The 16,984-nt window shown below is 43.1% G+C and overlaps 1 protein-coding gene across 2 annotated transcripts in view; it reads left to right on the top strand.

Annotated features, from left to right (window-relative positions):
* The window catches only part of Ankrd55 (ankyrin repeat domain 55), an 89,722-nt gene that overhangs the window by 9,197 nt on the left and 63,541 nt on the right, over positions 1-16,984 (top strand). For both annotated transcript variants that reach the window (XM_075976064.1, XM_075976063.1), the window contains exons 3-4: positions 10,777-10,899; positions 16,554-16,684. In XM_075976064.1, the coding sequence (XP_075832179.1) occupies positions 10,777-10,899; positions 16,554-16,684 (254 nt within the window). The remainder of the gene's footprint in view (positions 1-10,776; positions 10,900-16,553; positions 16,685-16,984) is intronic.

Here is a 16,984-nt window from a genome sequence, read left to right as displayed (position 1 = left end):
AGCAAGGCTCCCTTTTAAAAATTAAGTAATCATTTAACTAATCAACAAATAAATACCCCAAAATAATAAAAAGGGGGGGTGTCTTTTAGAGAGGCATCTTTCCTTTTTCCTGTATGTCAGAGTGCTCCAAACTGGTGCTGAACTGTATTCAACAGTAGTGGCATTCTCCAGACTCAAAGCCAGGCAGGGACCATAAAAACTCTTCCTCACCAGCAGATGGCAATGTTGTCACATGAAGCCATTAAGGTGTTGTGAAAGCCTGTTACAAGGACCTAACTTCCTTGCCCCAAGGAAGTGATTTCTCTACTGTCCCACAGGACCCGGGATAACTACGTGGAGAGAGAGAGGGATCTGAATTGGGGTACCCTGGGGGGACACACACCTTTACATGATTGTACTGCCCTGTCATAACAGCCCAAGGATGTCTCAGTCACCACTGAGACATTTGTCTTCCCTCTGGATCGAGTTGTTTTAAAAGACAGAGACCCTACACCTTTGTGACCAGACCTTTGCTGTCTATTGTAGACGCAGAGTGCTTAGATGACTGAATATACTTAAATTCTCCCAAGGCAGTCAGTCCTACCCGAAAGAATAACCTGAGGTCATCTGCGGATCCCTCTGTAGATGCTCAGAATGAATTCCGAAGCCAGCGTGATTCAGTGGGGACTTCAGTCACCCAGGGACCCTCAGAATGGAACAAACTAAAAGAAGTATCTCAAACCAGCTGGTTTAGACTCTGAAAACTGAAATGACCTTTATCTTGGCATGGCCATTCTACTAAAGGGTCACGGCTTAAATAGCAAAGGTGTTAGCCTGACCTCGAAGCAGTTTCAATGAAATGGACTCAGTAAATAGTACAATTGATGGCTTTCCCTAAGAACACCACAGTGACCAGAGGGCACAGCCATCAGTACAACTGTAGAGATGGAAGCTGCATGTATGTAAGATCTGAGGAGCTCGGAGCACTCACGACTTTGTTAAGAGTGAGCTGTATATCTGAAGTCCTAGAGTTAGATCTAGGCCCCCGGGATTAAATCAACAATTTCTAATATAACCAAAACCCAGTAAGGTGGCCATGAAAATAAGGAAAGAAGCCAGATCTACAAATTTGGTCTACAGAGTGAGTTCCAGGATAGCCTGGGCTGTTACACAAAGAAAACCTATCTTGAAGGAAAGGAAAGGAACCAGAAGGAAAGGAAGTGAAAGGAAACAAAAGATAATATCAAAAATATTTGCCTATCCTATTTTTTAGATAAAAATTAATCATTTAAAATAGTTGTCTGTTTTGTTTTATCTACCAGAGTTTTTATAAAGGTCAGCATTCTCTGTAAGCTCATATTTATTAGATTCAGCAGTCAGAAATTACACTATAAAGCCTCTGTGTACTGTGTAAGCACACAGTGTGTGCACAGTGAAGCCTCTGTGCAGTGTGTAAGCACACAGTGTGTGCACTGTGAAGCCTCTGTGTACTGTGTAAGCACACAGTGTGTGCACTGTGAAGCCTCTGTGTACTGTGTAAGCACACAGTGTGTGCACCGTGAAGCCTCTGTGTAGTGTGTAAGCACACAGGTGTGCACTGTGAAGCCTCTGTGTACTGTGTAAGCACACAGGTGTGCACTGTGAAGCCGCCGTGGAGTGTGTAAGCACACAGGTGTGCACTGTGAAGCCTCTGTGTAGTGTGTAAGCACACAGTGTGTGCACTGTGAAGCTGCTGTGTAGTGTGTAAGCACACAGGTGTGCACTGTGAAGCTGATGTGTAGTGTGTAAGCACACAGTGTGTGTACTGTGAAGCCTCTGTGTAGTGTGTAAGCACACAGTGTGTGCACTGTGAAGCCTCTGTGTACTGTGTAAGCACACAGGTGTGCACTGTGAAGCCTCTGTGTACTGTGTAAGCACACAGGTGTGCACTGTGAAGCCGCCGTGGAGTGTGTAAGCACACAGGTGTGCACTGTGAAGCCTCTGTGCAGTGTGTAAGCACACAGGTGTGCACTGTGAAGCCGCCGTGGAGTGTGTAAGCACACAGGTGTGCACTGTGAAGCTGCCGTGGAATGTGTAAGCACACAGGTGTGCACTGTGAAGCTGCTGTGTAGTGTGTAAGCACACAGGTGTGCACTGTGAAGCTGCTGTGTAGTGTGTAAGCACACAGGTGTGCACTGTGAAGCCGCTGTGTAGTGTGTAAGCACACAGGTGTGCACTGTGAAGCTGCTGTGTAGTGTGTAAGCACACAGTGTGTGCACTGTGAAGCCTCTGTGTAGTGTGTAAGCACACAGTGTGTGTACTGTGAAGCCTCTGTGGAGTGTGTAAGCACACAGTGTGTGCACTGTGAAGCCTCTGTGTAGTGTGTAAGCACACAGTGTGTGCACTGTGAAGCCGCCATGGAGTGTGTAAGCACACAGTGTGTGCACTGTGAAGCCTCTGTGGAGTGTGTAAGCACACAGGTGTGCACTGTGAAGCCTCTGTGGTGTGTGTAAGCACACAGGTGTGCACTGTGAAGCCTCTGTGGAGTGTGTAAGCACACAGGTGTGCACTGTGAAGCCGCTGTGTAGTGTGTAAGCACACAGGTGTGCACTGTGAAGCTGCTGTGTAGTGTGTAAGCACACAGGTGTGCACTGTGAAGCCGCTGTGTAGTGTGTAAGCACACAGGTGTGCACTGTGAAGCTGCTGTGTAGTGTGTAAGCACACAGTGTGTGCACTGTGAAGCCTCTGTGTAGTGTGTAAGCACACAGTGTGTGTACTGTGAAGCCTCTGTGGAGTGTGTAAGCACACAGTGTGTGCACTGTGAAGCCGCCATGGAGTGTGCAAGCACACAGTGTCGCGCGTCTCATCTTGCGGCAGACTGGAAATAGTTCACAGACAACACCAATATTGCTTCAGCACCATTTTGTTTTCCTTGATTATTACAATTTTTACTTTTATTTTCTTTCTACAATAACTATGTTGGTGTTAGTCACTTGCTGAGTAAACCAAAGTTCCCTTTGAACAAACCCCAGAAATCAATCATGGCCTCAGGCATAACTTACCAGGTGGCTTTATCCTTTGCCAATCTTTTCTATCTGTGTGTAAATCAAGAAATATTTTTGACTATCAAGAAATATCAAGAATCCCTATATGTTCTCTAGTATTAGAAGGTCAGAATTTTTAAAAATACAGTTCTTTGGTTTTTAGGATTTCGAATCATCCAGGAATTGTTTCCTTACATGATGTATTATTGAAGTGTTTGCATAGCTATAACCTTCCCTTACTTGTTGAATGACTGAAGTGTTTGCACAGCTATGACCTTCCCTTTTGTGTTATATTTGTGTTGCATTACTGAAGTCTTTGTGTAGTTCTGACCAAGCCCTCAAAAGCAACTTAAAGGAGGAAAGATTCACTTTGAGTCTGTAGCAGAGGGTTCAGTCCATTGTGAACTGGAAGGCATGGTGAAGCAAGACAGTCACATCACAGCAATAAGGACGCTTCATAAAGAATCCCAAGGGGCTAGGAAAAAGAGATCCCCAAGGGCCCACCTCCAACATGAATTCCTCAACCTAGACCCTCCTAATGATCTCAGAACCTGCCGAAATAGCACCACTCACTGGATACCAATCCCCTAATACACAGATATTTTGGAGAAGCACATTCTATCCAAAGCGTTAGCAGCGATCATTGTACAAAGCTCTGTCTACCCTTTTAGTAGTAAAACACTAATATCTAGACTCACTCTGCACAATCTATGCATAAGTCTGTCAGTTTAGGCTTCATACAGAGAGGCAAGAAGCATTCAAACCTTGCTCCCTGGAAGGAAAATAGACATATGATGAATTCATGATGCTAAACAGGTAGATGATAAAAGATAGGCAGATACATACATACATACATAGAAAGATACATAGAGAAAAGAAAGGGATGTATGTTGTCTAATTATATAGAGTTACTAGAAGATGTTAAGTGGGTTTGTGACCTTTTGTTAAAAATAAAACCCTTACCCCTACTTTAGATTCCAAAGGAATCCATCAGTCCTTCCTTCATAACTGTTATTTCTGCAGCATCTTGCTCATTTCTGCAGAAATGCTTTGTGTCAGCTGCAGGGTTAGGCCTAGGGATCTACTCTCACCATGGTTTCCAAGGCCTTCTACACAGCCTCTAGGGAAGTGCCTCCCAGTTCATAATCACTAGCTGCATATCATATCCTACACTAAACAACTCTGAAGCTCATTTTAGTCAGCTTGTGATCTTCCCTTCCCCTTTCTCTGTGTTTCACTCTGGATTCCTTCTAAGCACTCTTCCTAAATGGTCTTCTGGCCAAGACTGCCCATCTTCAGTAACAGGCTGCTTGTTACCTCTGGATGCGACCTGGAACATTTCTGTCGCGCTCCAATAACCCAGATACCCTCTCCTGTCACTCATTCACTGTTCCTTCTCACTGCTTAGGAGGCACACAACAATTTCATTGTCAAAATGTTTGCAGAAAATCCCTTTGAAAGCAATGCTATTCACAATGGTAACAAAAGAATAAAGTACTTAGGGGCAAACTTAACCTAAAAGGCAAATGATGTGCATACCCAAAACCACAATGAGTTGCTGAAGTAAATTAAAGAAGTTGCCAATAAATGAAAAGACATTGTGCTTCCTGAATTAGAAACTCATATTAAGATGTCACTGCTCCCCAAAGAAGTTTGTGGATTCCGTATGATCTCTGTCGAAACTCAATAACATTTTTACAGAAATGGGAAAGTTCATTCTAAAAATTTATGTGGGATCTCAATGGACTCCCAGACATTTCAGACAGTTTTACAGAAAAGAAACAAAATTAGAGGGAGGCCTCACCTTTCCTGATTTTAGAAGTTATTATAAAGCTGCAATAATCAAAAACTGTGGTACCGGCATGAAGGTTGTAGTCATATAGATCAATGGAATCAAACCGAGAGTTCAGAAATGATTCCATCCATCTACAGTTAGCTAATTTTTAAGAAAGGTGCTAAGATCACTCAGTAATGGTCTTCAAAATATAATGCTTGAGAAACTAGATAGTACAGGAAGGAAAGATCTTAGATTCTTACTTTACAGCATATCAAAGACCCAATCATAGTACCTAGAATCATAAAACTCTTAGAAAAAGGCCTAAAGAAAGAACATCTAGCAATGGATTTGGCATTGCTTTTTGGGACATTATGTCAAATGTACAGGCATCAAAAAAATGAAACAGACAAATTGGATTGCAAGATACTATTAACAGTGCAGACAGGAAACCCACAGAATACAAGGTGTTTGTGAATCAAGCATCTCATACGGAAGTTAATATCAATAATAGGGTTCTTCATATAGCTCCACAAAACATCAGTGAGTAAAGTGAGTAAAGGATATTAATAATTATTCCTCCAAAATTCCTTCAAAAACAGAGGGACAGTCAATGACGCCTGTAAAAGATGTTCAACATTACATTAGGGAAATATAATTCAAAACCACAACTAAATACCACTTCATACTCCAAAGGATGACTATTATAAAAAATAATGCACTTTCACACACAATACATAAGAGCAATGAGCTGTGGGGAATGAGAACCTGTGGGCAGATATGGAGATATAAAATGATAAGGCTGCCTTGAGAAACATTGTCTTAGTAGGGGGCTTCTATTGCTGTGATAAAATACCATAGCCAAAGGCAACTTGAGGAAAGCGTTTATTCTATCCTACAACTCTCAGGTCACAGCCCAACAACCTGTCACTGAGGGAAATCAGGGCAGGAACTGGAAGACAAGAGCCGAAAAGGAGACCATCGAGGAACACGGCTTCCTGCTTGGTCCCCAAGGCTTCCTCAGCCTGCTTTCTTATACAGTGCAGGACCACCTGTACAGGAATGACAGGCATTTTCTCAATTGAGAGTCGCTCTTCCCAAATGACTCTAGCTTGGGTCAAGTTGACACAAAACTAAGCAACACAGACAGGTGGATTCTTAAAAACTGAACAGAAGAAAAAGTATAAGCACGTGATCCAGCAGCTCTGCTTTGGAGCTGAAAGGAGAATGTCAAAGCAGTTTGTGCACACCGTTCACTGCCGCGTTACTCACGGAAGCCAAGAGAAAGACAAAGGAAAACCAAGTGTCCATCAAGAGATCAGTAGAGAAATACAGTATATTCGTTCATGTATAGGAAAAAATATCACTCAGCATTCAAAAGAAAGGAAAATGGGATCCATGCTCCTTCATGAATGGGTCTCGCAGACATTCTGCTCAGTGAAATGATCCAATCACAAAGAGGCAAATCCTATTGATTCCACACCTATAAAAAAAAACCCTAGAGTCACATTCACGGACACAGAAAGTGGATTAGTGCTTTCTGGGGACTGGGTAGGAGACATGGGGGTTACTCTTTAATGGGTACAGAGTTTTTGGAAAACAAATGGGCTTGGAGAGGTTGGTCGTAGCGGTTGTGCAATACTTTGAATACCTCAAGGCCACAGAACTGTACAGTTAGAAGTGGTTCAAATGGTGAATTGTATATTGTATAGGCAAACTATCTAGACCACAGTCTTGACCTCATGGGATTGTCTGCAGAGCAAACCCGCCTATATTCTTGAGCCATTCATGAGGCACAAATGAAATCCACTGTCTCTAACTATTCCCAGCCTCCTCTCATCACGTTAACCCACAGGCTAGAGATCTCAGTATGACACTGATCTGTGAAGAACGGAAGGAGCCTGTGACGTCCTTCAGTATGGTTATAATCAGTGACCAGCTAGAGTTCCTCCCAGTGCACTCAACATGAATTCCTGTGGAGCTAATATCAATCTGATTCCTTTGCTAGTGTACTCTGCTAAGACTGTCCTTGCTTGGAACTCTCTCACAGTCGGAAAAGAAAAGTCAAGCTTGCCCACAAGATGGTAGAAAATAAGCCAAAATAACAATCAAATAGAAATAATGTATTGGCAGGTGTATGTGTTCTGGTGACACTGTGGGCCTAAGGGGTGGTGATGCAGGTGTTTAGGCGACGTCAACAGGTCTCCACTGGTTCCTTCACTCATTCGTTCTTGGCCCTGTTCCATCTTCAATCTGCTTAGACAGGCTTGCCACCCAGAAGCTCACTGCAAGCTTCCCGATTCGTGGGTGGAGAAACAGAGTGAGCAGCGCGCTCAGCCATCCAGGCTTGAGTCTGTTTGCTTTTCACAAACTCTAACCGGGTCACAGCTCTGAATACGTCACCTTGGCCACAATGATGCAAATTCTTAATAGCTTCGTTCCAGGTCACGAGTTCCGCCCCCAGATCACTGAAACAGCTATTTGGCTGAAAGCAGAGCCCTGGTGATCACCCAAGAGTACTCAGGTTAAAACTTGTATCAGGTTCAGGGGGCATTGAACAACAAAAAGGTCAGAGTCAGTCAGTCACCTTTCCATGAGTCCTAGTAGGTATTTTACAGAATCAGATATGTTGTGCATTAAATGTGATACCCAAATCCTTCTGATGAGATATTTTGGGGATCCTAATTCTAGGAAGCAGTGTAGTTCCACGTTGTGATAAAGGCCCTCTCTGTACTTTGTCCACTCAGTCATGAACAATATGTGAACATGTTATTATATAACATACAGTCTCTAAAAGCCCACAGGTGGGTCTGGTGCGACAGCTTTCACCTGTGATCTCAGCACAGGGAAGACAGAGGGAGAAGGATCACCCATAAATTTGAGACCAGTCTGATCTACAGAGTGAGTCCCAGGCCAGTAAGGACTACATAGCGATATCCTATCCAAAAACAAAAAGAAACAAACGGCTCAACAGTTTCATTGTCACCTTTAGCGGCTCCCTGTGCCAACCAGGCTCCCCCTTCCAGGTACCACTATCAGCATCTTTGAATGTATAGCCGAAAGTAGGTTCATCTTTTAAGTTGGGGCCCTAGATCTTATGCCCAGAGGCACTGGGAGTCATCAGAACAAAATTCCAGACTTATATGAAGATTTGTAATGAATTGCAAGTGATACACGGCTTCCTTGATAGCCATTATCAACAAGAGCTCATTTTAAATATATGTCTCATACATCTAATGCTGTCTAAATAAGCCAAAATGTTTATATGGAGCAAAAATTAGAAAATGTCAGGCTGTTCCTAGGCACACGGAATTTATATTAACACAGTGCCACCCTGACATCTCTCTAAAGGAGGGGTTGTCAATGTCACCAAGATCACTTCCACTTTATAGATAGGAAACTAAGCTGGTTAAGGGTGACTAGCCCGCACTGCCACACAGCTGGTTGGCACAAGCGTGGCTTGTACCAAAGTCATCAAACTGACCACACTTGAGTGGTATTTGTCCCAGACAGCCTTCACCTGGCATGCAAATGAACACCACAGGCGCCTTCTTCAAAATCGAAAACACAAAACCAAACATGGACGAGATAGGAAGCCCGCACTCACTTTACAAAACAGTGTTGTCAGAAGCAAGCCGTTCTCAGCAACAAGCTTGCCCTGGAACTGGCCAACTGGTTAAAAATCATTAATGGTTTCTCAGAAATACTGGGACAGAGGAACCAAACCAAAACTTTAGTACTTGTGCCAGCTGAAGTTCAAAGAACTGAAAAGCCAACTTGAGCCCAGTGTCCGCAGTAGAAGAAAACACTACGTTAAGACTGTTGAGATATTCTTTCTCTGAACATCAGTTACCCTTGGAGAAAATACCCCTGAGAACAACTGAGGGCTTGGTACAGCCTCCCTCCAGGGGTCTTCCCAAGCGAACTTGCTTCCTAGCCTTCTCTGTGCACCCCAGGGTCACCTGACTCCCAGTCTCTTGTTGCCCTTAGCAAAAATTTGTTGGACCTATTCCTCACAAAGTTTCAGAGCTGCACAGGTGCCTACCTCTTTCAAAGCAGTTTCCTACAACCTTAGTTCTTCCAGAAATAGCATTTATGCACTCAGGTGGTTGCAAATGAACAGACTTAACTGGAGGGTGGTAGCACATGCCTTTAATCTCAGCACTTGAAGGGCAAAGATGGGTGGATCTCTGAGTTTGAGGCCAGCCTGACTCTACAGAGTGATTTCCACGATAGTCAGGGTTGTTACACCAAGAAACTCTGTGGTGATATTTTGTTTGTTATCTAACAAATAACGCTTGCCTGAAGATCAGAGTTCAGAGCTAAGTCACTAGTTAGACATAGAGGTCAGGCAGTGGTGGCACACACCTTTAATCCCAGCATTCGGGGAGGCAAAGGCAGACAGATCTCTGTGAGTTCAAGGCCACCCTGGGCTACGTGAGATTGGTCCATTCTAAAAGAGAAACAGAGCCAGTTGGTGATGGCTCACACCTTTAATTCCAGTACTTGGGCGTCACATGCCTTTAATCCAAACACTAGAGAGGTAGAGACAGGAAGGGATATGGCTGGACAGAGAGAGGAATATAAGGCAGGAGGAGATAGGAGATTGGAGCATTTAGTCAGAGGATTCCTCAAGGCAGGATCACCCATTCAGTGTGAGGATTCGGTAGATGTAAGAAGTAGTGACTGGCTGCTCTGTCTCTCTGATCTTTCAGCATTTATCCCTTTATCTGTCTCGGGGTTTTTATTGTAAAGACCAAATTATAATTTGCACTACAAAACCCTGTTTTGAAAATGAAAGGAAGGAAGGAAGGAAAGAAAGAAGGAAGGAATTAAGGAAGGAGAAGGGAAGGGAAGGGAAGGGAAGGGAAGGGAAGGGAAGGGAAGGGGAGGGGAGGGAAGGGAAGGGGAGGGGAGGGGAGGGGAGGGAGAGCAGAGGAGAGGAGAGGTGAGGAGGGGAAGGGAGGGGAGAGGAGGGGAGGGGAGAGGAGGGGAGGGGAGAGGAGAGGAGATGTGGGGAGGGGAGGGGAAAGGAGAGGAGGGGAGGGGAGGGGAGGGGAAAATAGACTTTAATGAAAGGACAAAAACGCAAGATGAGGCAAAAGGTTCAAATCTAAACACCATAGTTGGACACCAGTGGAGAGCAGTTACTCAGCTTACAGCTGAAGGACAATGGTTATGAAGGGGTTAAGTGAGAGCCAGTTCCACATAAGAAAAGCTTCTGGTTGAGAGGAGCAGCTACAGCTAGAGGCTGATTGAGAAGCTGTTAGTCCCATCCTCTCCTTTCCCAGGCTGCCAGTGCCTCCCATGAGCAGCAAGAGGTTGTAGATACAGTTAGCAAAGATCAGGACCAGAGAAGGTGCGGAGCATCTCCAGAAGAAAGGAGGACCATAAAGCTTCTCCCAAAGGCGGGTGAGCCGAGGTTCTAGGACGTAGCCCAGTTCACAGACTGCTCACCTAGCGAGCAGATGCTTTCAATCCCCAACAGCTGCATGAAACCAGGTGTGACAGCCCACATCTGCACTGCCCAGAGGTGGGTGTTAGAGGGTCAGAAATCCAAGGTCAACCTCAGCCACAGAGAAAATCCAAGGCCAGCCTGGGCTACACGAGACCCTGCCTCTAAACAAGAAGCAATTGAGAAGACGACGTAGCTTGTCTCAGCTCTTGAAAAGTAGATTGAAAGCAAGAGGAGGCCCTTCTTCCCGCTCTGCTTTCTCTAATTTTGGGAAACCCGATTGCCTAAAGAGTCATAACAGGTCAAAGGGCATCTTAATCCCAAGGCTCCTTCCCAACCCATGGTGTTGTCACCAGTGGCCCACAGCGGCCTGCTTTTCCTCAGAAGTGCCCAGGGAGCATGTGAGCAGGCTGACTCAGCCTCTGCCTGGATTCACTGGGGTGGGAGGCTTAGTGAATCACTTGTGTGGGTGACGATTTAGGCTGTGTTATTCTTTGAGTGGATTCACTCCGTACACTAACAGAGTGTCCGTTTGATTCATGGAGGTGACTCAGCCGAGGAAGTCGACCTGACCATGGTGTATCAGGCAGCGTCTAATGGAGATGTCAGTGCTCTGACTGCCATGATTCGAGAGGACCCTTCCATCCTGGAATGCTGTGACAGCGAAGGTGAGCTGTTTGTGCATTTTTCTTTTTAATCCACGCTGCAATACTTTATCTTCTCAGAGGTGGTCTTTTGCGGTGAGCAACATCTCAAACATTTTTGACTGGCCCTGTGATACTGGAGGTGTCTTGCCTGTGGTTCTGTGTGCACCCCTTGGCATTTCTCTGCATGAAGGTGTTGGACACAAACCTTCAGCATCATACTTCATTTCTTATTATGAGTGGTTTGTTGCCAGTATTTTTGCAGGAATGGGCAATAAGTTGTCTGTGTGCATATGTGCTTATGGAAACCAAAAGTATCTTTCATAAGGTACCATACATTTCATTTTTGAGACAGGGTTTCTCACTGGAATTTGGAACTTATCCAATAGGCTAACTAAACTGACTGGCCAGTGAGCCCAAGTATCTGCCTGTCTCTGTCTTCTCAGGGCCAAGATTACAAGCACAAAACATTATGCCTGGCTTTCTTAAGTGTGTTCTGGGTACCCTACTCAGATCCTCATGACTGCACAGCAAACATTTTGGGGACTGAGTGTTCTGACCACCAGTAGTTACAAGTGTCTAGGAAGAAATGGTTACATCAGCAGCAGTGGATGTCGGGGGAAATATAAATGTCATAGTCCTTCAGAGAGTAGAGAATTTGGCTCTTGGTTGACAGCATAGTTGTATTCCCCATCCCCTTCTAAATTCAATGGAGAACATTGGATATGATAAAAAAAATAATAACTGTGGAAAACAAAGAGAAAACGACAGATTGGTTAAGTCCTGGGATCTGAGACCCAGAGTGTTGGTGAGTTGTCTGGATCTTCATCTTGCCTTGTGTATCCCAGGGTTGGGACTGAAGGAGTTGGTAACACAGGATGCCAACAGACTTGATCAAAAGAAAAGCTCCTGAAAACCTGTGTTTGCTAGGCAAAACACCAGGATTGACAATATGGAAGTATTGCTAAGAAGAAACTCAATATACTAATGCACGGGTCCACAGAGAGGGAATACTTCTATCATTGGGCCTTTTGGGAATAAACCAAGGACATGAAAATACCACAGTGAGCACCAGAAATATGCACAATTAATAGCTGTTAATAAACAATTTTAATGTAAACAACCATAAATCCCTCTAGTAGGAGAGAGGCAATTTGAATATCCCTATAGTTATTTAGGAAATTAGATTCATAATTTAAAACTTCCTAAAGAGGAGTATGTTCAGCCCTAGATGGGCTTACTGATTTCTAGAATTCATTTATTTTTCTGTTATTTAGATTTACTTTCAGTGTAGGAGTGTTTTTCCTGAATGTGCCCCAGGTTAGAAGAAGGTATCAGATCTTCTGGAACTGGAGTTACAGATGGTTGTGAGCCACCATGTGAGTCCTGGGAGGGAAACCCAGGTCCTCTGGAAGATCAACAAGTGTTCTTAATCACTGAACTATGAGCTCTCTCTCTCCAGCCCCTCTATAAATATCTACAGAATAATCAGCACCATTTTTATATGATTTCTTTCAAAAAGAGAAAAGAAGGAAATAATGTAATTCTAGTTCATAAGTGCAGATAAGTAATATTAATATTTCCTTATCAATACCAGATAAATAAAATATTTTAAATCCCTGTATTTACCAATTATCCTCATGAATATAGGTGCAAAAGTGATTATATGAATTCACATATACGAATTATATATCATAATCAAGTTGGGTTTCTTCTAGAAATGTAAGTCTAGATCAATACTTGCAAACCAATAAAATCTCCCAAACTAGCTGGTTAAAGAAGAAAAATAAATCATATTACTTGGCAAAGAAGCATTTGATGGAATTTAAATTCAATACACTTCCATAATTTTGAATATCAGAAAATAGAAGTGGAAAGGAACTTTCTCTCTGTGCCAGAGAACAAGACTAGACATGGTGGTATGAGCCTGCAATTCTAATGTCTTGGGAAGCTAAATCACGAGAGTCATGAGTACAAGACTATGCCAGGCAGTTTAGGAAAATCTCCTCTCTGATTTTCTGTCCTAAGATTATCTTCAAACAGTCTAGAACAGTGGCTGTCAGCCTTCATAATTCTGCGACCCTTTAACACAGCTACTCAGGTTGTGGTGACCCCCAACCATGAAATTACTTTCATTGCTACTTCATAACTGATTTTGCTACTATTATGAATCATAATGTAAATATCTGTGTTTTCTTATGGTCATAGGCAACCCCTGTGAAAGGGCCATCCAACCCCCAAAGACGTCACAACCCACAGGCTGAGAACCACTGGACAGTATTACTTAATTGTTAATGACTTAATGTTGGACTCTGAGGTCAGGAACACAGGAGGAAATGTCTAATCTTAGCACGCATATTCAGCGCAATATAAATTCAAAAGGTCAGGGGAAGAAGGCAAGGGAAGAAAATACAAAATTCACAAATCACCATAGACAATCCTAAGGTGTGAGTTCAGAGGTCACAGGCCTAAGATGAGTACATCAATCTATGTACCAGAAACTAATATGTAGAAAACAAAACTTAAAATATGATACCATTGAAAGGAATCCATAAGTGTATATATAAGTGTATATATATGGTATGCAGAACACTTAAAATACCTATGAGATAAACATAAGAAAATCTGGATAAAGGGATGTATGTGTCACACTCATGGGAAACAGTGTAATAAACACAGAGATGCATTTGCAGGATATTCAGGGTTAATTCGGTTTCTAAAAGTAAGCAGATCCCACGTTTATCAAAACCTGATGTGTGTATTTTCACACAGGCACACTCACAAGTAAATACACACAGGCAAATTTATCTGGCATGCATTTTCAAATAGGAAAAAAAAACTAGTGTTTGTAGAACTTTCCTCTCTGGTAAAGCTTTCCATCTTTGAGGGAAGTTCCTTAAGGTTCAAGATGTCTAAGAGGAGTTGAAACACTCTAGACTGGAGAGGCTCTGCTTAAAGTAAGGAAATAAACATCTCAAAAGCTCCAGGAAGTCCTTGAAACTGACCAGATGCACTAGGCCCCTCTCTCATCAAAGGGCTCAGTCCAGCTGAGCTGCCTGATAAAACTGACAATATTTAACAAAAGTCAAAATGTTTGTACCTGTGACCAAGTAATTCTACTTCTGGGTATATTTCATAAAGAAACATTCATACGGAAGAACAAAGATGAGTAATGAAAACTGACCCACTTGGGAATGGCATAAGTGAACAGCAAGACAGAAGGCTAGCCTGGGCTTCCTGAGCTGTGTAGTGAGATGCTGTACCAATGATGATGAGGACAAGGATGAAGACAAAGATGACAAAGGGGACAAAAATGGTGATGCTGTCATTGGTTCCCAAATCCTTGGCAACACAGGACATTTCTTCTTATATGCATATATCTCCTTTCCCTCTTAGATCACTATGTCTCTCTGATTGAATTGCTTTTTATTTAGTTTACCTAATAATTAAATTTTACAAATTAGAGTAACTTTTCTTACTAGGTATGGCAGAACAGACGTGTGATCCCCGCACTCAGGAAGTTGAGGCAGGCAGATCACTAGTTCAAGGCCAACCTAGGTTATGTGTTTAAAACCAAGTCTAAAAAAAAGATAGCCTGGCAGTGGTGGTGGCGCACGCCTTTAATCCCAGCACCCCAGAGGCAGAGGCAGGTGGATCTCTGTGAGTTCGAGACCAGCCTGGTCTACAAGAGCTAGTTCCAGGACAGGCTCCAAAGCCACAGAGAAACCCTGTCTCGAAAAACAAAAACAAAAACAAAAACAAAAAAAAGATAGTAAATTAGCTAAAAATTAAAAACAAAAATATTCTGCCAGTGTGTAGCTAGTCTTTGAATTTTGACTGATAATATATACTATGGAAAATTAAATTCATATGTAGTTGAATTTAACAAGGTATTTTTTCTTTTACAGTTTTTGGTTTTTCCTTCTTCCACAAGTCCCTAAGATTATAAGACCATGAGTATGTATTTTCTTTCTGGAGTGTTAGATTTTGCCTCTTACATTTCATCTTTAATCCATCTGGTTTGTATTTATGAGTGGTGGGGAGTCTGGTTGCGTTTGAATTTGGCATCTGTATGCAGCCAATTTGTCAGTACATATTTATTAAGTCCCTTTGCCCTCTTCGCCAGTGTACACTACCACTTCAATTACACAGTGAGCCCCGTGCACGTCTGAGTGTTTCCTGGACTCTCCTTTCTACACTGTTGAGCTATTTCTTATTTTAGTTGTCAAAACTTTATAATAAATCATGCCTGTTAATAATACAATTTTCTGTTCTTTGTTCTCTGAAGAAATTTATGTAGAAAGTACAACCTCAAGATGAATATAAACTAGTCAGGCAGATCATGTAATTTTATGAAAATAATATGAAAAAAAATAATTTGTTTTATTTACTGAATATCTCAGATTCACAAATTGTTTTATTTTCTTATTCATTGTGTCTTTTCTTTCCCCTCTAATGGTTATAACTACCACTTTCATTTTTAATAATTTTTATTTGTTTCTGGTTTTTCCACGCAAAATTTCTCTGTGTAGTCCTGGCTGTCCTGGAACTTGATCTGTAGACCAGGCTGGCCTTGAACTCAGAGATCTGCCTGCCTCTGCCTCCCGAGTGTGTGTGTGTGTGTGTGTGTGTGTGTGTGTGTGTGTGTGTGTGCGCGCGCGCGCGCCACCACAGCAGCTTGCAACTGCTTGATAGGAAAGGGAAGTAGGGAGGAAGTAAGGGAAGGAAGGAGGGAGAAAGGAAGTGGGAAGGGAGGAAGGAAGAGATGGGGAAAGAAAGAAATGAGGGATAAGGAGGAAAGGAGAAAGAAGAGAGAAAAATCTCACCCCTCACTTTCCTAAGAATCACTTTATTGCTGCTTTACCCAGAATGAATGTCTGAAAAGGATCTCAGAAAAGAGGGCTGCTGGACCACCAGCTGCCATGTTCAGCGAGAACAGCAGCCCTCTCTGGGGACCACAGCTGCTGGGTGTATCCAGAAGAGAACCACCATCTCCATAGAGTCTAAGCACATGTCAGTTCACCAGTGGGTTGGCTCTAAGCTTGGTCCCTTGGACTGAAGGAATGTGACATTCCTTGTTTGTTCCAGCCCCACAAAATTAAATAAAATGGGTTCATTCATCTCTATTTTTATTCAGAAAGAAAACACACTAAAAAACAAAATGCCTTTGGCTGTATTGATTCAGAAAGAGAAGAATTCAGTGAGGTGGATCCTACTGAGAGTTTGTGAAGCCCAAGGCTACCACCCAGCTTTGCCACCCCCTGCCTGTCAATGTGTGCTGAACCTGTTTGCCTAGGTGGACCAAAAGCCGCTCTTCCAGATTCTGCACTACCTCGGCTTAGTGTGGATAAACTTACCCGGTATACCCGGAGTTATTCACATCCCTGAGACCACCACGGCCAGTTCTGGTCATCTGCCCAAACTGTTTTAATCCACCAACTATTCCAGACAACTGAGAAGGAGGAGAGGGAGAATTATAGACAACTAAGGGGAGGGAGATTAGAAGGAAACCCAACACTTATGCAAGCGGATGCTATCATCATCTTCATCTCAGACCCACAACATCCAGCAGCTGGATTCGTGCTGCGGGAAAGCAAAGCAGATGGATAGGCAAATGGTCTGCTCTAAATCTCAAAAGTTAAACGTTTGTAAAGGCCTGCTGAAATGCCTCATTCCAGGATGCACGCCCTTGATGCATGCGGTTTCTGGGCGTCAAGTAGACACGGTGAAACTGCTGTTGAAGATGGGCGCCAACATTAATACCCAGGACGCGCATGGCCGCACCAGTTTGTGCCTGGCAACCTACCTGGTAAGAATTTATGCTTGTTAATGGGGCCACAGAGCAAGGGACCTACAGATGTCGTGTGGATTCGACTCAAAGAAAGGTGCCCATGAGTTGATGCAGTAGGAGAGTAGAACTTTCGGTTCCACTCATTATCCCTAAGGCTCGCACATATTCTTCACAAGCTAAGGGAGAGCTGGTGTGACCACCAGCGAAATGTTCTTTTCTATCTCAGCATCGGAATTTCACTCGAGGCATTTCTGGCCCTTCTGAGTATTTTTTAAGAAGGCTGCCATAAATGACCCCCAGACGGTGGTAGTGATTTCA

The sequence above is a fragment of the Microtus pennsylvanicus genome, chromosome 6, assembly GCF_037038515.1.
Source record: "Microtus pennsylvanicus isolate mMicPen1 chromosome 6, mMicPen1.hap1, whole genome shotgun sequence".
Lineage (NCBI taxonomy): Eukaryota > Metazoa > Chordata > Mammalia > Rodentia > Cricetidae > Microtus > Microtus pennsylvanicus.
Note: the sequence above shows the minus strand (reverse complement) of the source record. Positions and strands in the feature narration are given on the sequence as shown.